This window comes from Mustela nivalis, assembly GCF_964662115.1.
Source record: "Mustela nivalis genome assembly, chromosome: 8".
In the NCBI taxonomy this organism is placed as follows: Eukaryota; Metazoa; Chordata; class Mammalia; order Carnivora; family Mustelidae; genus Mustela; species Mustela nivalis.
Window position 1 is genome coordinate 93366604 of NC_139027.1, and position 24166 is coordinate 93390769.

Here is a 24166-nt window from a genome sequence, read left to right on the forward strand (position 1 = left end):
GAAAATAAAGCAAGAAATACACCCTGCTCTCACAAAGCTTACTGTTTTGTCTGGAAGCGCACGACAAGCATTCTTTGGACAAAAGCTGTGAGGAGATCCAGAGGCGAATTAAACAGAAGGTCCCTCAAACAGGCTAATCCCCACTGAGATTTTAACAAATATGCTAATAATACACATAGAAAACATTGTACAGAGCAGCAGGCGAGAGTCAGAAGCCCAGACTCCCAATGCCCGCTGTGCCCCTACATCGTTATGATCATGAATGATATCGGGGACACTTGGAACTGGAGATAGCACTAAGGGGCACACTCCCGGGGTGAGCCCTCAGATGTACAGAGCCGTTGCCTGTCTCACACACCTGAAACTAAGCCAACACCGCATGCTAACTACTGGGAATTGAAAAAATTAAAGTGAACACCAGAACATAAAGAACACAGGATCAGAAAATAACAGCAAACCTACGGCAGAATCCTGAGTTTGCTTTGGAAAGCCCACTTCTCCCCTAGTCTCTAATATAGGCCTATTTTCTTTACAGGGCTGCTGACAATTTATACAGTCGTTAACTGTCAAGCACTGCACCGACAACAGTTATCACTGTTTCTTGTTCTGGAAAAAGTGGGTGATCTTGAGATCGTGTGGGTACCTCTGAAATTCTGTCTTCTTATTTCAGGTAGATAACGTGACATAATGCATAAAATGCACATGCGTGAGAGCTTTGAAAAAAAGCTAAATTTAAAAAAAAAAAGAAAAAAAGCTGAATAGTGCTGACAAGTTCGCGGAGACAAGAGGAGAGGGCTTCAACTGGCATGCAGCATAAGAAATCTACTGGAGGGTACCTTTTGCTTCCTTATGTCCTCTTGTTTACACATTCGTTCATCTACTGCCCGAATTCCTTCACTGACTGATGACCTGAAACTCTTTAAAAGAATAATAAAGAAAATGTATTACAGACATTGTTTTGTCACATTATCAATTTCCTACATCTCATTCAATTCCACAGAAATTAATACCTGTGCACCAGTACTATGCAGATATTGACAAGAAAAAAAAAAAACATGATATACCAGACACAGTTACTGTTGAGGGGACTCATGACCTGGGGGCATAATGACACGAAGGCAGGGTCGCATGGCCAGAAGAAGAATGACATATACAGTGAAAGTTATGGGGATGAGGGGGCTTAGAATGGAGAACAGAGAATATGAAGCAAAGTACAGGAGAGTCTGGAAATGCGACGGGGCTTGAATCGGACTCTGAAAGCCATGTGTACACAGCTGCCGAGGTGGGGAGGGGATGGGGAGCAGATGTAAGTGCACACACACTCAGGGGCAGGGTCAGACAGGCACACAGCCATGTGCACTGCAGGCTTCCTTCTGGAGAGAAGCAGAAATAGGAATGGAGGGCCAACTTCACTGAGATGAAGTCTTTAGATTCTGCATATTTTGGAGAACGAAAGAATGTCAAAGCACTGATGCAGGATGATGAAATGTGGGTATGGAAATACCAGGAATCAAGAATGAAGAACAGAAGACCAGAAAAAGGCAGAGCACAGAGGTAGAGAAACATGTCCAGAAGCTAATGAATAAAGAGATAATTAGGAATTAGGGCCAAAACAAAGGTTAACAGAAACAACTAGAATGAAGTAGGCATATCACAAAAATTCCACAGGAAGGTGAATTAATTCACTCCATCAACATTATGAAACACCTCCTGGACGTCAGTATTGTGGCAGCCTACAGGGATGCAATGAAGACAGATATAGTCGTATCCCTCAGTGGTCTGAGAATCTCACAGAACAGCTTCAGAGTTGGGACCAGAAAGGCAGGTCAGGCCTGTGGCTGAGCAGGACCAAAGTGGCCATAAAAACAGGCCATGGAAAAGGGAGGGGATACGGTGATGGCAGGGGGTGAGGCGGGACGGGAGCCTGTGTGAGTAGAGCAAATCTGCCTCCAGGAAGGGGGTTCGAGAGAAGAGTGGGAGGCCAAAGGAAGGCTAGGCTTGGGAAACAACACCACTATGAGGCCCCGGGAGGAAGAGGCACACCAAGGAGGCAGTGGGAGAGCCCCACAGCGGCTGGTGTGGAATCCAACAGCGGACCATGAAAATCCCTTCCATTCCAAGGAAAAGTATCTTTAACAAGATTTTGTAAAATTCAAATGAGACATAAACCATGGAAAGTATTGGCTACCTCAAGGCACAACTCAAGATTTTTACCTGTTTCACGAACTCTTTCCTGCCTGCCCCTCCCCTAGGCTTCTCAGCACTGATATTTCCATTACTCCGCATTTTTCTTGGTTCTAACCATGTACTGTGTCTTCACTTAAATTATGTTCTCCTTATATTCTCTCTAGGATGCAGGCACTGTCTTAGGGGAGGGACGCAAGAGGCCACTCAAGCTAGAGGAGACACACAAGGAAGGATGGTGTCGTTTATGACAAGTTTACGACAGGGCATCAGAATGGACAGAGGCCGTAAGTCAGGGCACCAAACACAGACGGGGGGGGGGGGGAGACAGGGCAGCACAGTTTTCTGTAAGAAGTGATGCTACAACTGCCCCTCCACTGTTCACCCAGGTAGAGTTCCTATTCCCAATGGCTTAGAGGTGGGGAGTCCCATTCCCACAACAGAGATTTTTCTGAGAGAACATGCAAATGTAACATTTATTAAGTATTACATCTTATTTATATTATCCTTCAGTTCCATTAGGGATTACACAGTTTTTGTAGATCAGCCCAGGAACCTAACCACACGTAGATTACGTGGGGTGGGGGGGGATATTTACAAGATTACAAACTGTTAAAATACAAGTCATTCGTAAGTTAGAAACCACTTACATATGACCAAAGTGGCATTAATAAGTTGAATTTGGAAATATGCTTCCTCTCCCCTGACATTTTAAGGTTGTCTACTCTGAGAATATGTCTTCTTCAAATCGAACATGTTTTTTTAGGTTTTTAGCATATGCAAAAACAAAATCATTTACAACTCTTCTGAAGGTGAATATTATAATCATGAACCGTTAAAATACAACCACCAGTACCACCAAACTAACAGATGAAAAGAATTCTTAGAGAAAAGCCGACGAGGACAACAGGCGTCACAGCAGACTGTTTTCATTAATTGGGGACTTACCAGAACTTCTCGTAACTGTCCCAAAGGCACAGAAAGTTGATTGAGGGCTTTGTCCATGCCAACCTAAAGGCAAAACCAGGTTGGCACAAACACATCACGATAAGGAGTAATAGTGACGTATCTATTTAACGATCAAAGCAGTACCAGATTTAACTTGTTTTTTTTGGCACAACCGTATTTTGCTACATAACTAGCTAAACAACAGAAGTGTTATTTGGCCATTAATGTTGTTCATAGAATATGAAAAAAATCTGTTGAAATACATGAAACTATAAAAATAAGGGAAGTCAGGAGAAACGAAAGTTTCCTTAAGAACAATTTGCCTTTAGATGACATTTTAAATGAATGTGAAAAATTTTCACAGAAGGTGAACAGTTCTCTGTCTGTAATTGATGATACTCAGCCAGCTGATGTGAAAGTCTGACGAGCTACGTCTCTCTTAAACATTATTATAAGCCTTGAGAAAAATAGAAATTAAACAGAAGTAAAATTTTCTAGGTTTTTAATCCTATTGGGATATTTATCTTAGTGGTATATTTCCCGAAAGCAAATGTGCATCATTAATTTTAATGCTTCTTGAAATTCCCACGGAGCTGCAACTTTCTGTGCTTCTCTGGACAAACAGATTTAAAACAAAATGAAGCATCAACAAGGAGACTTTTCTGCCAAGGAACAAAATTCAACATTTCTAAACGGCTTTTACAAACAATTGATAAGCTCACTGCAAATCATTCTTATATTTTTATAAAACCAAACTTTTTAAATATCAATATTGGCCAATGTTCCCTCAACCTAGCTCTGGCTAACAGATATACCTGGGAGTAAATTAAACATTGTAAGAGTGGTGGACATTTGCTCCTACAAATTAGTCTAAATCAAGGAAGACTTCAGGGTAATCACTTAGCAACTAATAAAACAACCCCTTGGGTATTATTATCCTTTACTTTTCACTGTTGACTAATGAATTTGAAACATAATCAAACTAGAGCAACCTTAAATGAATAAAAACTAAAACAAAAAAATGTATTCCAAAAAGTTTAGTTCTTTTATTAATGAAATTGGTAATTTCTTCAAGTTTCTGGTGGGGTTGGTGGGGTAATCAACTGAAAGGTTTCTAAAAACTCTGCCCTTTTAATAAATATGAAGGAGAGAGAAAGTGTGTGTGTGTGTGTGTGTGTGTGTGTGTAGGATTTGTGAATTTCAGGTTTACCAAGTTTGTGGAAAGGTTGACAAAATCTGCATAATCCTTGTTGATGAGCTCGACCATGGCTATTTTAAGAAGTTTATAGTAGAGTTCCAGATCTCCTCTTAGTTCCTCCAGCTGGACACGCTTCCTACAGTCAGACACAAAGTGATCGACGTTGAAATCTTCCTGAAAATCAAACCAGAAAGAAAAAATGATTGCACTGATACCACATTTTACATAGAAAAATAAGATCAGAGAAAGAATAAGAGGCCGTATTACTGCAGGGGAACACACACAGGACATCAGGGGGTCTGCTCACTTCCTAAGATTATGGGAAAGGGGGCCCCTCACCAAGACCATTCTCTCCTGTTGTCTAACTCTAAAGGCATTTTATTTCTTTTAATTATACATTTCAGAGGCTCTTCTCAAAATAGAAACAGCTTTTTCTTCTTAATTTTAACACAGCGATTCACATCCTTCCAGACTTTGTTTTGGTCTCTTTACTTTTTTTTTTTTTTAAGATTTTATTTATTTGAGAGAGAGAGACAGAGAAAACAAGTGGGAGGAGGGGCAGAGGGAGAAGCCAGCTCTCTGCTGAGCTGGGAGCCTGATGCCAGGGTTCATTCCAAGACCCTGAAATCAAGATCTCAACCGAAGGCAGACGCTTAACTGACTGAGCCACCCAGGTGCCATAGTCTTTCTCTTTAAAATATAAATTACTTTTGGGTTGCCTGGCTGGTTCAGTGGTTATGGATTCAAGCCCACATTGGGCTTTCTGCTCAGCAGGGAGCCTGCTTCCCTGTCTCTCTCTCTGCCTGCCTCTCTGCCTACTTGTGATCTCTGTCTAATAAATAAATAATTTTTAAAAAAATAAAATATCAATTACTTTTTAAAGAAACTGACATATAATGGACACATGTTAGTTTCAGGCGTACAACATAAAAATTCCATATTTTTATCTGTTGTGAAATGATCACCCTAAGACTAGTTAACATCCATCACCAAACATACACATTTTTTTCTTGTGCTAAGAACTATTAAGCTTTAGCAACTTTAAATATATAATAATATACGGCACCTGGGAAGCTCAGTGAGTTAAGGCCTCTGCCTTCGGCTCAGGTCATGATTCCAGAGACCTTGGATCGAGCCCCACATCAGGTTCTCTCCTCAGCAGGGAGCCTGTTTCCTCCTCTCTCTCTGCCTGCCTCTCTTCCTACTTGTGATCTCTGTCAAATAAATAAATAAAATCTTAAAAAAAAATATATATATATATAGATACATATATATATATATATATATTATACTATGCAGCCATCAAAAGAAATGAAATCTTGCCATGTGCAATGACGTGGATGGAACTAGAAGGTATGCTGAGTGAAATAATCAGAGAAAGACAATTATCATACAATCTCCCTGATATGAGGAATTTGAGAGGCAAAGTGGGGGGTGTGGGGGTAGGGAAGGAAAAATGAAACAAGATTGGATTCGGAGGGGGGCACCTGGGTGGCTCAGTGGGTTAAAGCCTCTGCCTTCGGCTCAGGTCATGATCACAGGGTCCTGGAATCGAGGCCACATCGGGCTCTCTGCTCAACGGGGATCCTGCTTCCTCCTCTCTCTCTGCCTGCCTCTCTGCCTACTTGTGATTTCTGTCTGTCCAATAAATAAATTAAATCTTAAAAAAAAATATTGGATTGGGAGGGAGACAAACCATAAGAGACTCTTAATCTCACAAAACAAACTGAGGGTTGCTGGAGGGAGGGGTGTATGGAGAGGGTCGTGGGGTTGTGGACATTGGGGAAGGTATGTACTACGGTGAGTGCTGGGAAGTGTGTAAGCCTGACAATTCACAGACCTGTAACCCTGGGGCTAATAATACATATTTCTAATTAAAAATAATAAAATTAATATACAATAATACACAGTATTATTTACTACAGTCACTATGATGTACATTACATCCCCAAGGCTTATCTTATTAACTGGAAGTTTATACCACTGAACCCCTTCATCTATTTCCTCCACAACCTCGCCTCTGGCAATCACCAATCTGTTCTCTATGACTTCATTTTGTTTTGTTTCTTAGATTCCACATGTGAGGGAGATCATACAGTATTTCTCTTTCTCTGTCTGACTTATTTCACTCAGCACAATATCCTCAAGGTCCATCCATGTTGTTGCAAATGGCAAGACTTCCTTCTTTTTATGGTTAATATTCCATCGTATATACACACATTGTCTATATCCATTCACCCCATTGGTGGACACTTTAGTTATTTCCAAGTCTTGGTTGTTGTAAATACTGTGATACTCACTACCGTGAGTGTGAGTCTTGCTGGCTGCTTGAGCCAGGTGATCTAGAGTTATACCTGGGTAGCAACTGCAAACCTCGGGGCATCATACGAGCATTCAAGCTCCTTTCCAGGAGATACCAGAAAGCAGAAGCGAGGTAGAGGGACAGCGCAAAGATGGTACCCATCAGCTCCATCTTTGGAGAATACCTTACTAGGCTCCCAGATCCACGTTAAATTAGATGCCTGCCCCTCAGGGCTTTAAGATAAGCAAATGAGCCTCTTTCACAGAAATCTAATCCCATTTCAGTCTGCTGCTTCTGTGCTGAGTTCCAGGGTGGGTCAGTCTACTCACGGGACTGCTTTAAGAACTGTTTCTCAGTTTGCTATAGCCTTGTGGGTCTCATGGGTGCAAGCTCTGGTGGCTTTCAAAGCTGGATGTTTTGGGGTCTTGTCTCTTAGATGTACGTCTTGGAAGTTGGGGTGCCAGAAGTGGGGCTCAAACCCTTTGCTCCTCAGGGAGAAGCCTGGGGTTTTGAGTACCCTCCCAATCCCAGGTCGCTGTACCAGGGGTGGGGTTTATGGCAAGACTGATTCTTACTTCAACATAGGTTTTTTTCCTTACTCACCTAATGTGTAGGAGTCACTCAGCTAGTTGTAGGGTTTTTTCCACAGGAAATTTTTCCATATGGAGCTATAGATTCAGTGTGTATTTCATAGAAGAGATGAGATCAAGATCCTCCCATGCCACCATCTTGAATGGAAACCCCAGACCTTATCTATGTATGTGTGTACACACACACACACACACACACACACACACACAAATATTCATGCTCTTCTAAACTATTTCCCATCTAGGGGCACCTGGGTGGCTCAGTGGGTTAAGCCTCTGCCTTCGGCTCAGGTCATATCTCAGGGTCCTGAGATCAAGCCTCACATCAGGCTCTCTGCTCAGCCGGAGCCTACTTTCCCCCCTCTCTCTGCCTGTCTCTTTGCCTCCTTGTGACCTCTCTCTCTCTCTGTCAAATAAATAAATAAAATCTTAAAAAAAGAATAAAAAAATAAAAAATAAAAACCCATTCTATTAAAAAAATTTCCCATCTAAAAATATAACTTGAATGTCTTTACATAAAACACATACATTTCTATTAATATTTTATGTGCATGATGAGTGTCCCATTGAACAGATGTTCCAAATCTTTCATAACCTATTTCCAAGTATTGGTCTCACAGGATTAGCTATCCAGTGTTTCCCCTCTACAATACTGTGATATCCCGGTAGGCTTATATGCTTAGAGGCAATAAATTACTATCTAATTCCCCTGTGACTCTGCTACTCCATGACCTGTTTAGTCAGCAAGAATCAAATGTGATGGGGCACCTGGGTGGCTCAGTGGATTAAGCCGCTGCCTTTGGCTCAGGTCATGATCTCAGGGTCCTGGGATCGGGTCCCGCATCGAGCTCTCTGCTCGGCAGGGAGCTTGCTTCCCTCTCTCTCTCTCTCTCTGGCTGCCTGTCTACTTGTGATTTCTCTCTGTCAAATAAATAAATCTTAAAAAAAAAAAAAAAGAATCAAATGTGATGATTCCCAAACTAGTTAAGGACACCTACACTTACTTTTCATTAAACACTATGTAAACCAACAAAATATGACTGCAAAAAAAATCACTGTTCTTTTGAAAACTAACACAGTTACTTTGGAAAGATTTGATACAAAGAAATCAATAAGAAAAATTTTGCTAAGTTAGGTATGGGTGAGATGACCAAGTACCAGGCAGGGAGGGAGTGATCACAGGATTCTCACTCAATTCAGTTAAAGAAACTGAAACTGAATGCAAAAAAAGACAACATAGAAAACTTTTTTTAAAGATTCTTTTTATTTATTTGAGACACAGACAGACAGTATGAGCAGGGAAAGGGGCAATGGGAGGAGATTCCCTGCTGAACAGGGGGCCCAATGTGGGACTCCATCCCAGGACCCCGAGGTCATGACCTGAACCGAAGGTAGATGCCTAACCTATTGAGCGACCCAAGTGCTGTGATAACTCAGAAATCTAATCTGCAGGCCAGTTTCCAGAGAAAAGACCTGGCACTGTTTCAATGGAGAATAAATGTACATATATTTTTTCCAAATAAAATGCTAAAAACTGTATGTACCATTCCCTAAGAGTACTTGTTTAAACTGACTTTTTTAGTTAATCAACCAAAGACTGACCCTGCTAGTGTCGGAGAGAAGGACTTCATACCAAACCGTAATTTCACAGTCATCTACAGAAAGCCACCTGCTCCTTACACTGGTGACCAAATTAGCCTGGACCTTTCTCTCCTGAGACAATTTCAGACCTTACATCATAGTTATGTAGTACATCACGGGAGGGGGTCTTGGTTCATAATCCTGGCCATCCTACGCATCAACTGTATACCTTTAGGTCGATCACTTTCCCTGCCTCAGTTACACATTGTTGAAGTTCTTGAACTTCATGATGGCATTCTAAATTGTATAACTGGGGTGCCTATGTGGTTAAGCATCTGCCTTTGGCTCAGGTCATGATCCCAGTCTCTTGGGTTTGAGTTCCACATCAGGCGCTCTGCTGAGCAAGGAGCCTGCTTCTCCCTCTGTCCCTTCCTCCTGCTCCTGCACTCTCTCACTCTCAAATAAAATCTTAAATAAATAAATAAATAAATAAATCATATAACTTAGCCTCAGTGAACAAATGCTATTAGGTAATATTAGTACTCAACTTACCATTTATGCATTTGTTCTCAGATAAACAAAAGTTGCATAACACATGACTAAATAACTCGGAACATCTGTGAATACTGGGTTAGGCAGCGTTTGCTGTGAAAAGCAAACCCAAACTCACAGTGCCATAATAGAGACCCATTTCACTTAACCAAGAATGGGTTTACTACTTTAGGAATGGTTTTACTTTATAGTGTAGATTCCCCAAGTATTCAAAAAGAAAGTATTTACAACCCATACATTTATGGTCAACTGATTTTTCACAAGGATGCCAAGACCATTTAATGGGGAGGGGGAAACAGTCTTTTCGAGTGCCTACTACTGGGACAAGTGAATATCTACATGCAAAAGAATGAACTTGGAACAGCAACGTCACACATACACAAAAATATAACTCAAAATGGATCAAAGATTTAAATGTAAGAGTCAAAACTGTAACACTCAGAGAAAACAGGTGAAAATCTGTATGACTTTGGATCGGGAAAAGCTTTCTTAGACATGATACACAAAGCAATAAGAAATATAAGATAAGCTGAACTTGATCAAAATAAAAACTTTCGTGTGTCAAAGGACACTACGGAGAACGTGAAAAGACAACCCACAGAATGGGAGAGAGTATCTGCAAATCATTTGTCTGACAAGGATCTAATAACCAGAATATGCAAATATACTCTTAGAACTCAACAACAAAAAAACAAATAACCTAATTTAAAAACAAGCCAAAGACTTTTGAATAGACATTTCTACAAAGATGATACACAGATGGTCAAGAGCACATGTCGGGACGTTCGACATCCTTAGTCATTGGGGAAATGCGAATCAAAAGCACATGCAGATGCCACGTCACACCCACTAGGACAACTATGGTAAAATAAGAAAAAGAAAAAGAAAAAAAAAGAAGAAGAAAAGTGCTGGCAAGAAGGCGGAGAAGCTGGAACCCTCCTGTATTGTCGGTGAGAATGTAAAACAGTGTGGCTAAGGCAGCAAACAGCTCGGTAGCTCCTCAAGAAGTTACACACGTACAATTACCCAGCAGTTCTACGTCTAGGGGTATGACATCGACAGAACTGACAACAGATGTTCCTGCCACAACCTGTACATGAATGTGCACAGCAGCGCTGCTCGTAACAGCCAAAAGAGTATATACCCAACGTCCATCAACTGATGAATGGATACATAAAATGTGGAAGAGCCTCTTACACAACCATAAAAAGGAATAAACTGTTACATGCTACAACACGAGTGAAGTCTGAAAACATTCTACTCTCAGGTTAAAGGAAGCCAGACACAAAAGGTCACGTGTTATACAATTCCACTGATATGAGATGTTCCAGAAAAGGCAAATCCATAAAAACAGAAAGTAGATTCATGATTGCCAGGGAATAAGGGGAGGGGAGAATTGGAAGTAAGAGGTTTATTTTTCGGGTGATGGAAGCATTCTGGAATTAGACAGAAGTGACGTATGTACCATATACACAGTAAATATACTAAAAACCAGAGAAGAGTACACTTTAAAATGGCAACTATTATGCTTTGTGAATTATATTTTGATGAAAAATGAAGCAACTTAAATATCAACAAGCTAAATGCTAGGATACATTAAAAAAAATCCAAAGTAACACTAATCACAGGAACAATGGCGTAGCTACATGAATTTCAGACAAAGCAGATTTCAGAGAAGGAAAATTATCAGGCATAAAGAGCAGCATTACATAATGATAAAGAAATCGACTGACCAAGAAGACACAATTATCCTTAAGGTATGTGTGCCTGATCAACACAGGTAAGACACAACCTAACAGAACTGCAGGGAGAAATAAACAATTCCATTATCACAGCTGGTGACTTCAACACTTCTTCATCATTAATGGGCCGATCCAGCAGCAGGGCAACAAGGATTTGACAGATGTGGACATTCAGTCCAGACATGGCACACTTAACACCACCATCAATTACCGTACAACAGATGTACACAGACTATTTCGCCCAGTAATAGTGCAACACACATTCTTCTTAAGCTCATATGGAACACTCATCAAGACAGAATAATTCTGGGCCACAAAACACAACAAATTTTTAAAAATAAAAATTATACCAAATATGTTCTCAGACCGCAATGGAATTAAAAATCAGTAACAGAAGATAGTTGAAGAAGTCCAAAATACATGGAGATTAAATGACACACTTCTAAATGACAGGAGACCAGTCTCAACAAAATACAATGTAGCAAAATGTGTGGAATGCTGCTTAAAGGGAAAATACAGTACTGAATGCAAATATTAGAAAAAAAAAGATTAAAGTCAATAATCTAAGCTTCCATTTTAGGCAACAACAACAAAATCAAATCTAAAGTAAGGAGGGGCTCCTGGGTGGTTCAGTTGGTTAATCATCTGCCTTTGGCTCAGGACATGGTCCTAGGGTCCTGGGACAGAGCCCTGCATCAGAGTTTCCTGCTCAGGGAGGCTGCTTCTCCATCTCCCATTCCTCCTGCCTGTATTCCCTCTCTCACTGACTCTCTCTGTGTCGAATAAAATCATTAAAAAAAAAAAACCCTAAAGGAAGTAGAAAAAAAATAAAAATTAGAGCAGAAATCAATGTAATTAAAACCAGGAATTTTTTTTTAAATCAATAAACCCCAAGTCTGTTTCTTTGAAAACATCAATAAAACAGATAGACCCTTAGCCAGTCAAACAAAGAAAAAAAGGTAGAAGACATAAATTACTAATATCAGATGAAAGAAGGGAGGGCTACTGCTAACAATCCCAATCACTGTAAATTCAACCAAACATTTATGGAATACTACACAATTCTCTAAAATCTCTTCCAGAAAGTAAAACTAGAAGGAGTACTTCCTAAATCATTCTAGGAGATCATTATTACCCTGACACCAAAACCAATACTACAAGAAAAGAAACTATAAACTAGTATCTCTCATGAACACAGACATAAAAATCTTCAACAAAAATTAGCAAATAAAAGCAAACAGTATATTAAAAAATTATACACCAGGGTCATGTAGGATTTATTCCAGGTATGCAACATTAGAAAATGTTCAACATTAGAAAATCAATGTGATTCATCATATCGACAGAAAGAAAATCACATGATCATATCAATGAAGGGAGGAAAAAAAACATTTAACAAAATCCACACCTCTTCATTATTAACCCTCAGGAAACTAAGAATAGGAGGACTTCCTCAACTTGATAAAGAATGTTTCCAAAAATCCATAGCTAACATGATATTAATACTGAGAAAATAGAAGACAGGGAATCAAGGCAAGGATGTCCCTCCTACTACTACTATTCAATACTATACTGGAAGGCCAAACTAATGAAATAAGGTAAGAAAAGGAAACAAAAGGTATACAACCTGGGAAAGAATAAAACTTTGTTCACAGATGACATGACTGTCTACAGAAAATACAAAGACTTCACACCCCACACCCTCCTGAAACTAGTCAAGTGATTATAGCAAGTCTACACAATACACAGTTAAAATACAGAAGTCAATTGCTTTCCAATGATGTATCAGACAAAGGGCCAGTATTCAAAATTTATAAAGAATTTATCAAACTCAACATCCAAAAAACAAAAAAATCCAGTCAAGAAATGGACAGAAGACATGAACAGACCAAAGAAGACATCCAAATGGCCAACAGACACATGAAAAAGGGCTCCACATCACTCAGCATCAGGGAAATACAAATCAAAACCACAATGAGACACCACCTTACATCAGTCAAAATGGCTAAAATTAACAAGTCAGGAAACAACAGATGTTGGCGAAGATGTGGAGAAAGGGGAATCCTCCTACACTGTTGGTGAGAATGCAACTCTGGAAAACAGTATGGAGGCTCCTCAAAAAGTTAAAAATGTAACAACCCAACGACTTAGCAATTGCCCTATTAGATGTTTATCCAAAGTACACAAAGTGATTTGAAGGGGCAAAAGCACCCAGATGTTTATAGTCAAACTATTGAAAGAGCCCAGATGTCCATCAACAGATGAATGGATAAAGAAGATGTGGTATACATACACACACACACACACACACACACATTACTCAGCCATCAAAAAGAACAAAATCTTGCCATTTGCAAGGACATGGATGGAACTAGAGGAAGACAAATACCATATAGTTTCAGTCACATGTGAACTTAAGAAACAACAGATGAATATAGGAGAAGGGAAGGAAAAATAGAAACAGACAGGGAGGCAAATCACAAGAGACTTAACTACAGGAAACAAACTGAGGGTTACTGGAGAGGGAAAAGTTGGGGTAACTGCGTGAGGGGTATTAAGGAGGGCACTTGTTGGGATGAGCTCTGGGTGTTGTATGCAACCAATGAATCACGAAATTCTAACCATGAAACTAAAAGTACACTGTATGTTAACGAGATTGAATTTTAATTAAAAAATTTAAAAAGTCAATTGCTTTCGTATATACCAGCAATGTACAAGTGGAATTTGAAGTTAAAAACACAAGACCATTTACATTAGCATACCAAAAAAATTAATACTTAGGTGCAAATCTAACAAAATATGCACAAGATCTATATGAGAAAAAGTATAAAATTCTGATGAAAGATAACAAGCAAGGTAAGATGTGAAGTGGAAAGAAAGTCCACAATCTTGGGTAAGAACACTCAATACTGTTAAGAGGTCAGTTCTTCCCAAACTGATCGACAGACTCAATGCAATCCCAATCAAAATGCCAGGAAGTTATTCTGTGCATACCAACATGTTGACTCTAAAATTTGGATGGAAAACTGGAAAACCAAGAGTCCCAGAGTAGTCAACAAAATATTAAATAGCGGGGAAAAAAGGAAATTGAGGATTGCCACCACCCAATCTCAAGACTTACTATTAAAGCTATAGTGATTAAGACAGAAGGTGCCTGGCAAAAGAGACAGGTGCTTGGAACAGAGTGGAGAGCCCAGAACAACATCCACACACACAGGCAAAAGCAACTCAATGGCAAGGACAGTCTTCAACAAATGGAACCGAACAATGGGACATTGATAAGAAAAAACAAACAAATGAAAAGAATAAAAACAAACTTTTCACACCTTTCACAAAACCTAAACGTAAAATGCAAAACTTCTTAAAGATGACATAAGAAAAAATGTAGGGATCCTTGGATTTGGCAATGACTTTTCAGATATAAAACCAAAAGCATGATCTACGAAAGAAAAAAATTGATGAGAGGGACTTTGTTAAAATTAAACTTCTCTGTAAAAGACACTGTTAAGAGAATGAAAAGACGGGACAACTGGGTGGCTCAGTTGGTTAAGCAGCTGCCTTTGGCTCAGGTCACGATCCCAGCGTCCTGGGATCGAGTCCCACATTGGGATCCTTGCTCCGCAGGGATCCTGCTTCACCCTCTGACTCTGCCTTCCACTCTGTCTGCCTGTGCTCACTCTCGCTCGCTCTTTCTCTGACAAATAAATAAATAAAATCTTTAAAAAAAAAAGAGAGAGAGATGAAAAGACCAGTCACAGAGTAGAGAAAATATCTGCAAAACACAGCCATGGTAAAGGACTTAAAATAAGAAATATAATATAAAGATGTCTTAGTAGCAACAAGAAATCAAACCTAATTTAAAAATGTGAAAAGAGTGGTGGCTGGGAACCCCAGTCAGTTAAGCATCTGCCTTTAGCTCAGGTCCTGGGACTGAAATCCACACTGGGCTCCCGGCTCAGCGAGGAGCCTGCTTTTTTCCCTCTCCTGCTGCCTGCTGCTACCTCTCCGTATGCTTGTGCTGTTAATAAATAAATAGAATCTTTAAAAACGAAAAAAAAAAAAAGGATCTGAAAAGATGCTCAACTTTGTATGTCATTAAGAAATTGCAAATTTAAACAAGGTACTATTATATATCACGTAGAATATAAAAAATCCAAAGCACTAGTAATACCAAAAGCTAGCAAGGATGTGGGACAACCAAACTCTTATTCACTGTTTGGTCAGAATGCAAAATGGGAGGCACTGTGTGAGACAGCTTGGCAGTTTCTCACAGAACTAAACACATTCTCTTATAGTGAGAATGTGCTCCTTTGTATTTACCCAAAAGAGCTTAAAACTAGTGTCCACACAAAAACCTGCACACGGATATTTACAGCAGCTTTATTCTCTGAAGTGCCAAAACTTGGAAGCAATCCAATCTCCTTCAGTAGGTGAACAGGTACACTGTGCCACACCCACACAACGGATTATTCGACAATTAAAAGATGAATTATTAAGCCACAAGACTTCGAAGAACCTTAAATGCATATTGCTAAGTGAAGGACCAGTCTCAAAGGCTAAATACTATATGATTCCAACTCTATGGCATTCTGGAAAAGGTAAAAATTAACCAACATTTTTATTTTTATTTATTGTTTAGGTCATCTCTATACCCAATGTGGTGGCTAGAACTCACAACCCTGAGATCAAGAGTCAGATGCCCTAGCAACTAAGCCAGCCAGGTGCCTCTAAAAAGGTAAAACTCTAGACAGTAAAAAGATCCCAGGCTGAGGGGTGAGCAAGGAGGGTGCAGAGAGAGGAGAAGAAACAAATAGATGAGGTACAGGGTTTTTCAAGGCAATGAAACTAGGCTGTAAGATACCAACAGTAGGTAAATAACATTATACATTTGTCAAGACCCACAGAACTATAGAAAGAGGAGTGAACCCTAATGTAAACCATGGATTTTAATTAATACTGTATCAATGCTGGTTCATCAGTTGTAACACATGCACCACAACAATGTAATACATTAATAATAGGAGATAGTGAAGTTAGAAGAAAAATATCTTCTCTTTGTACTCAGGGGCATTTCCTATCTGAACCCAGTTAAAGTACAAATCCCCCAAAAGGCCAGAAGTTGGGAGATCACAAGAGGTGTTGGAACACAGGAAAATAAATGAGCAAACCAGACAAGCTGCAGGTAATTAAGAACCATTAACCATGAGAGAAGCAGTGACATCACTCAAAATTAAAACCAAGTAGAGTTTAAAAGTTTAGCTACTTTACTAACTAGCTGCAATCAGGGATGGCAAACAAAGACTAATTCAAAGTAACCTGGGAATTAATCATTTAAAACTTACCAATAATCTGAAATTAGTAGCTTTAATGCTATGAAAATTACATGGAATTTGGAAAGATTGAAGTTCTCTAAGCTGCCAAGAAGTAAAACACTCCTTCCCAGATACATGGACTTATAAAATCACTATATACTATCTCCACGAGAAGCAGAATCCCCCAGAACCATCACTCTGTAATGATGAGAAGTACTAAGAGGGCATATGAAATTTATGAAACATGTCCCATTTCATCGAGACAAAAAACCAAAATAGTTAAGCACTAATCTGCACACTACATAGGGGTTGAAAGACATAGAAAGTTTGTGTGAGCTCACGTATGTGTGTGTTTCCAACCATTCTTGAAAACAATGGACAACAGAGATGAATAAATGTCCCTGTATATCCCATAAATATTCCTCAAATATTTATCATGCAACTCCAGCTCTGCTCTAAGACCTGCGGACACAGTCAGGAAAAGAAAAGACAAGGTCTCTGCTTTTAAGGAGCAGATATTCTAATGCAGAAATAAGAAAATAAATATGTAAACAAACATTATATTAATGAACAGTGATCAAATAGTGATTAATGAATAGTGATCACAGCTAAAAAGAAAACAGGACACAGTAAAGGTTGAGTGACAAATGGGATGTATTTTAACTTGGATGAACCAGGAAATATAGAACAATGAGTTGAGATCCAAATGACACAAAAGAGCTAGCCACCGGAAGTGTGGGAAGAGTGTTCCCGCCCAAGGTATCAGCATGTATACAAAAATGTCCTTGGAGCTCTTCCCTCCAGCCCCTGCTCTCAAATCTCTGACCCAGCTAGGTGGGGACATAATCTAGGACTTGTGTCTCCCAAAACTCATTCTAAATCTTTGTTCGGTGACTAAATTATTCAAGCTTGAGAAATTAAAAACATATGCTAACAAGATCTTCCCACCATCTACAGAGAGATCATCTTAAAAGCATCATGAAATAGTAACACTAAAATTCTAAAAAACTTCTGTTCTAACATTTTAATCAATTTTATATCAAACTCCTTTCTTGAATTTATATACCCATTTGACATATTTATGAAGAGACAAAAAAAAAAAACAACAAACCCTACATTCCGTAAATGTATTTATCCATCTAACAAATATTTGAGTACCTAATTACACTCTGTTCCAGCTGATTTCTTCTCTTTATCTCTTTTTTCCCCTCAATTTAACACCAATCATAATCTATGTAGGCTTTTAGTTCGCTTTTCAAAATTAATTTCTTGAGCTATTTAAAGGAATTATCCAGTGCTAGAGTTCTCAACACTGGTCACACATTAGAATCACTTAAGAAACTTTTTTTTTTTAAGATTTTATTTATTTATTTGACACAGAGAGAGAGATCACAAGTAGGCAGAGAGGGAGGGAATCATGCTCCATGCTGAGCAGAGTGTCCCATGCAGGGCTCGACCCCAGGACCCTGAGACCATGACCTGAGCTGAAGGCAGAAGCTTAAACCTCTGAGCCACTAAGGCACCCCCTCACCTGAGGAACTTAAAAACAAAAAGCCCAAAGGGCACCTGGCTTGTTCAGTCACTGGAGCGTGCAGGTCTTGATCTCAGGGTTGTGAGTTCAAGTCCCATGTTGGGTATAGAGATTACTTAAAAAAAAAAAAAAGAAAGAAAGAGCCCAAGCCCCAGTTTGTGATTAATTTGTTTAAATGTTTCAAGAAATTTGATGCTAAATGTTGTAAGACTAGTTAAATAACAAAAAGATATATTTACATAATACTTCTTGCTCTCAAATTTTGAACAAAGAACTTACTAATAATCAATAACTTAGTAGGCCAACATTTTATTTAAATAAGTTTTATGGTACTACAAAGAGTGAATTAGAAAATCAAAAGCAAGGAGAAATGGGCATGATGTGAACATGGGGAAGCAAGAGAAAGCAAGAAACTATGTGACCAGGAAGCGAATGCTTAGCTCTGAGATCCTTCTCTGAGAGAAGGACAGATTAAAACCTAAAAAGAAAGAAAAGAATGATCCCATGCACTCAAGGAAAGAGAAGTCCCCCAACATCCCTCCTGCTTTTTCCAATATAAACACACAGCTGGGCCGACTTACCACATCCTGGTTGGTACCGACTTTATCAACTTTTCTATTTAAGCCAAACTTGACCGGTCAATGATGGATGGGCTGTGTGCCAAGTTTACCAGTTGTACAACTGACTGTGTAATGGCTGAAACTGAGAAACCGGGGTGAAAGTATCAAGAGGCTCTAAGGATTGCGAAAGAGCCAAGATTCAAATGATTACCACGTACACACAAGACAAACTATGCAGATGACTGCTCAGTATGGAAGTACTTCAGAGTGTTACACTGTGGCATCAGCTGACCCAGACCCAGAAGATTGCTGGAGTTCCCATCATGGACATCTCTAACCATATAGACGACACTGAGCAAATGCCAGATGATGATGGAGCCCCTCACTCCTATGTCTTAATAGAGTTCCTCAGCTCTCCTTTACCAACTTTTCCTGTTGCCAGTTCATACAAGCAATTCTCCTTACCCAGTTCCTCTGTTCTGAGCTATGGCTAAAGACACTCACTTTTTTATGTTTTGAAACTGATTATCTTGTACCATTTTACTTTTTGTTGCATCTTTTTATAAATCAGATGACCGCTCACAAGACAAAAAAAAAAAAAAAAAAAGGAATGGAAAGGAAAGATCAAAAGGGAGGACAACAACAACAAGAAAACAGTTCTTTTTTGCCGGGAACCCTTCTTACAAGTGCCAATCAGATAAACTTTATCTGATGTTACATCGTCACAACTCCTCTATCATCAGGGAAAGTAGTTCACATAAGAAAATTTCTCTATAAAATGAGTTCCAGGCTTACATTCCATATTTGGCTAATTAGAATTTCATTACGATGTCTGTCTCACACTGATGCGGAAGAGAATGGAATCTTGTCATCAAGACGTGACATCGAACTAAGAACCCACAGGGTAAGCACTCAGATCCTGTGATATGAAGTCGGCTGCTGGGGATGGGCGACCCTGGGCAACAGTGGCTGACCTGTGGGCCTGCGGCTATCTGCCGTCTGTCACTCTTCCCTCTTCCTCCTCTGTCAGCTGCTATCTCCAGCTGCTGTCAACAAAGTCCACCTCAAACAGCCATCACTTCCCTCTGGTCCCATTTACCATAGCTAAGCTCCAGGCCAGGCATCCAGATCACCAGCCCTGTGGGAACTTCTTCTAAGGTAAGAGGTGGCCCTATTGGTGAAATGCAGGTGCCAAGGCATGCGGACATTGTGCCATCTTCTGCGCTATTCTTAATGTTCTGATTGTCCCACTTCCCTCAGTTCCCACCTGTGGCCTCTGGAAAGGAACATATTACAGTAGGATTTCCAAGGACTGATGCGTGGGGGTGAGGAGATCTGGCCTGTGATTGGCCCCAACTAGCTGTGTGGCTTTAAAGGAAGTCATCACACCTCAGGCCTCAGTTTCCTTATCTGCAAGCCAGGATGGACTAGAGTCTTTTCAGAGGAGCCGGCAAAGATCACATAGATAAGCACCACCTCATTATACTAACAAGCAAACAGAAGGCCGGAGGCGAGTGATTTGCCCCAAGTCAGACATAAGCAGGCAGAGAGCAGAGCCGAGGATGGGACCCACATCTGCAGGTCACAGCTAATCAGCCAGCACAGTACAAACAGATCTGAGCAGCTGCTCATTCTTCCCCTTTTCCGTTTTGTCCATCAGAATGCATGCTCCCTGCAAACAAGGACACACAGGACCTGCTTCCTGCCTCAAAATTCCCAGTTCACCCAATTAGAACAGGGAGGAGACTCAAGGACTTACCCCCCCACCCCCACACACGGTTCTTTTACCTATGGAACATGAGGGTACATACATTCACTGTCCAGAGGGCTCCTGCCTTCACTTCTCATGGAAAAGGTCATCATGTGCCTACCCGGGGTGCCAACGAAGCCACAGGTTCCAGAGAGGAACTGACACAGAGAAGTTTAAAGGAGGCAGATGGCTCATTGCAGAAACAAACTGTCTACCAAGGAAAACTACCCCATGGGGGACTGATTCTCTTTGAAATACGTTCGAGTGCGTGGGAAAATGGTTTTTCAAGAGCTGGTGGACTGACCAGTCACCTGGTACATACAAGATCACATCCGCATTCTGACAAGAGTGGCTCGCCTGCAGTGTAGACCAGGGGCCAGAAAGACAAGGAAGGCACATGGAGACTGGGTGAGAAGCTTCTACGGTGTGATGGCAAGGGCGCACTGCAAAGGTACGAGAAGAGATGGAAAGAAGTATATGGACTCAAGAGGTTTAGTAAGCGAAATCCACAGGACTTGGTGTAACAGACTAGATTTTGGAAAGGTGACAGAGTAGGAGTTGACTTCTGGTTTCCCGACTCCAGGCTAAACGGATGAAGTGTTTACCGAGAGAGGCAATAGAATAAGAAAGGTGGTTTTCCGTGGAGGAGGTGCTCATGAATTCCGTCTTGAGCCTGATGAGTCTGAGGGGCCACAGACACATCCGAGAAGAAAGGTCAGCAAGTCCGATACACAGAACTGGTGCTCAGGAAGCGTGTGGACCAGAGACAAGAATCTGCCTTACCTGCTGATAGGTGGTCATGAAGCTGCACAAAAGGTCATCTAGGAAAAGAAAGGAACACGGGGCTGAGCCCATAATCAGCATTCAGTGGCTACCAGGAGCCTGACTCTGCACAGGAGACACATCAGAGAGGTAGAAGAAAGACAGAAAGCAATGCAGAGCATTTGGTCTACTGCGATGTCGAGTAAGGAGACAGAGAAAGGTCAGGTGCGCTGACTTAGAAACAGTTTTGGTAAAAACTCTTTAGTGGAACGACAGGGCCTGAAGGGTGGAAGGTGGGAAAGTCAAGTCAACCCCTGAGCACTGGCTGTGATGCGCGACAGTGACAGGGCAATACCTAGAGGTGGGGCAGTCAAGTGGGAGAGGATCAAACAGGAGCGCGTGATGGGAAGGAGTGCAGGGGAGAGGATCCTTGCAGGCTCCTGGAAGGGCGGGAGGGCATGGACTCCGAGCCAGAGTGGAGACTGAACCCGAGGAGGAAGGAGAGCCCCTCCCCGTACCAGGCGAGGAGGAGAAGGGGACAAATACAAGAATGGGATCATGGTCAGCAGGATGGAAGAGGTCCCGTGGGATGGCTGCTAATTTTTCTGTACGACTGGAGATGAAAGAGGAAGGCTACTTGTGATGTCAATAGCACACCCATGTAAATGGTCTAATTTATCTGTTATGCCACTTTCTCCCCCTACTACCAATACCTTATGTCCTGCTCATCTATTAGTTGGCTGTCAACCCAAAGGATTTTCGGATTTCTAAGCCGACAAACTATGATGTTGCCAGTGCCTCTGCCCCAGGTGACCCTTCCCCATCTGCCATTCCTGCACTTTGATCACCTACCTCTTTTGCATACCTTTCCCCTTCTATTTCTTATTAGATCTCATAAACATGACTTTTTAAGTAGTCTCCTGCCACCAGTCAGCTCGAACTCAACAGATATGACCATGCAACTTCCTGCTGTAAACCTGACTGCAGCTCTACCATGAAGACTGCATCAACGTGGACCCCTCAATGTATGCAGTGTCCAAGGTGCAACCCGCAGCCCCACCCCATCTCCCTTTCTACCATCCCAGTCTCATTCCAAAATGTGCCAAACAAGACACCTATGTAGAAATACAACCCCGACAGCAAGCTCTCCGCTCATTTCTGCCTCGGAACTGTAACTTAACAAAACATCTCTCTGATGGAAACAGAAATTGCAAATAACCTTTATCTCCAGCTCCCACATAGAAGATCAATACCACTTTACACAGAACAGCTGTTCCATGTATTTTCCTTCTATGTATGAAGGGGTCATGTTCATTAACACTACAAATTGTACATTATATTCAGAAATTTCAGAGCTTTGAAAGAATATGGAATTGCTGGCATTCTAGCCACTTTCCCAGTTTGCTCTCTTCCTACCTCTAAGTCCTACTTTAGAACTGCTATTTTGAGATTTCTATTTTCCGAAGCTGCTTTGACCAAAGGCATTCTGTCAGCTCAGAGTGAGAAAGATGGCAGGGCTAGGAAGTGTTAGAAAATGCTAGTGTTAGGCCCAAAGAAAGCCTGACGAAGTCCAAAGACAGACAAGCTAAAGAGACTTCCGTGCTTTGAGATTCTTTAAGTCTATGTGTGTGCCTTTTCTTCTTCCAATGACCTCTCTCCTCATCACGTGTCCTTCATTAACAAAAGGTTTCTGGATCAGAGAATTCACTCTGTGCTCTCCTTCAGACACTCCATTCACTTTACACCTTTTATTACAGTGGCTTAACATCACCATACAAGAACAAGAGTACAATATACCTTCGTCTAGACATCCCTACATATTAAAAATGATTTGGCCACACCGCAGAGGATCCAGACATAAGGACTTTTAAAGCCAGAGTTTGGGAGATGTGATCTGAATGCAAGTATCAAAAAGGAACTAGCTGGTTAACCCAAAAAAGAAAAAAACACATTATGACTTGAAGCCATAAAAAAGTAAGAAATTCAAACTCTTCAGAATTTTAGGTACCTACAGAGCCAAAACTTTTTAACACTGAAACCAGCTACTAAATCCCAATCCTTAGAAATTAAACATATACGTTTTGATAGTTTAAGTACAGACCCAGAGGGATACAGAAAACAGATAAAGCTCCTCCTGGCTCTGATTCAAACCTTGGGACATTTTCAAGGCTATGTCTGATGAACCTTTCCTGTCAGTAAAGTCTTTTCAGTTTAAATTTCTATTCTGTAAGTTTATGTCCTACAGTTATCTGCTGCCAGCTTCAGGCTGACTTCACCAAGAGAAGTAGGGAAACATTAGAAAAGGAGCTTGGTATGCTTTGTAGTACTGGACCAGAACCAGTAAGGACAGTACAGTCTTTCAGATTTCTCATTCTGAGCTTAAGACAAAAGTCAGGCATAAACATTAGCTTAAGTGCCTTTTTGACCCGATTCCTGGTAAGTACGTGTGTTCAGAGATGTGTTCAACGCACAGACGCTGAGCTTCTAGGCACAAGGCACTGGGAGGCTTCTGTCAGGCTGGGGGAGCGGCGGTCTGACTGTGCCGCACGGTACCAGAGGCGGGTCCTACGGGTCCGGGGCTTTTATGTTTAGCTCAAAACCACTTGCCCTGAACTTTCAGGCCTTTTCATTCAATGTGCACGATTTCACAGGAGTGCTTTCTCCAGGTTGCACCTAGCCCACCCGAGGCCAAGAGACTCACTGCGAAGTGCAGTGAGGTCCCTGCCGAGGACCCGTCCGGGGCGGGGACGGCCCAGGAAGCCCACAGGAGAAGCCCGAGGAGAGGCCCCGGAGGGCCAAGAAGGGCAGGCCACCCACGTCCCAGCTCCGGGGAGCAGAGCCCAGGCGCGCACCTTCATGAACACGTCCTTGTCGAAGCAGAGCCTGTCCGGCCCCTTGGGCAGGTTCATCCTACTTCTCTCCATCCCGCCGGCCGCCGCCTCTCAGCACCGACACTCGAGCGAGGAGGAAAGGTAGGAGGCTGCGCTCCTACCGACGCTACCGGTGAAGCCACGGCGTTTCCACCGAACAGAAGGCACTGCTTCCTCCAACATGGCAGCGTCTGCGCCCCGGCCAATGAAAGAGGACTCCGCAGGCCCGCCTCCGCCTGCCTCCGCCAAGAGAGGGGTGCGGACCGCTAACGCCGAGCCAGCAG

The 24166-nt window shown here is 41.3% G+C and overlaps 1 protein-coding gene and 1 long non-coding RNA gene across 3 annotated transcripts in view; one reads left to right on the plus strand and one right to left on the minus strand.

Moving 5' to 3' along the window:
• The window catches only part of LOC309872437, a 384093-nt gene that overhangs the window by 355180 nt on the left and 4747 nt on the right, over positions 1-24166 (plus strand). The gene's annotated exons all lie outside the window — the stretch shown is intronic.
• Positions 1280-24072, minus strand: LOC309872435 (conserved oligomeric Golgi complex subunit 2-like). 2 transcript variants are annotated; one of them, XM_082746599.1, is made up of 4 exons: positions 23865-24072; positions 4343-4504; positions 3133-3195; positions 1280-2396 (listed from the first exon to the last, which is right to left on the minus strand). In XM_082746599.1, the coding sequence occupies exons 1-4, from the start codon at positions 23934-23936 to the stop codon at positions 2367-2369; spliced, it is 327 nt and encodes a 108-aa protein (XP_082602725.1). In that variant the 5' UTR covers positions 23937-24072; the 3' UTR covers positions 1280-2366. The 2 variants fall into 2 exon arrangements, with proteins under 2 accessions (XP_082602725.1, XP_082602724.1); XM_082746598.1 differs by lacking the exon at positions 1280-2396 and having other exon boundaries at positions 2722-3195.

Excerpts from the sequence above, each read along its gene's own strand:
- LOC309872435 (XM_082746598.1), bottom strand. The coding sequence starts at position 23,936 with ATGGAGAGAAGTAGGATGAACCTGCCCAAGGGGCCGGACAGGCTCTGC. Across the intron at positions 4,505-23,864 it reads ACAAGGACGTGTTCATGAAG|GAAGATTTCAACGTCGATCA; the intron begins GTGCGCGCCTGG and ends TTTGATTTTCAG. Across the intron at positions 3,196-4,342 it reads TCAACCTTTCCACAAACTTG|GTTGGCATGGACAAAGCCCT; the intron begins GTAAACCTGAAA and ends TTTTGCCTTTAG.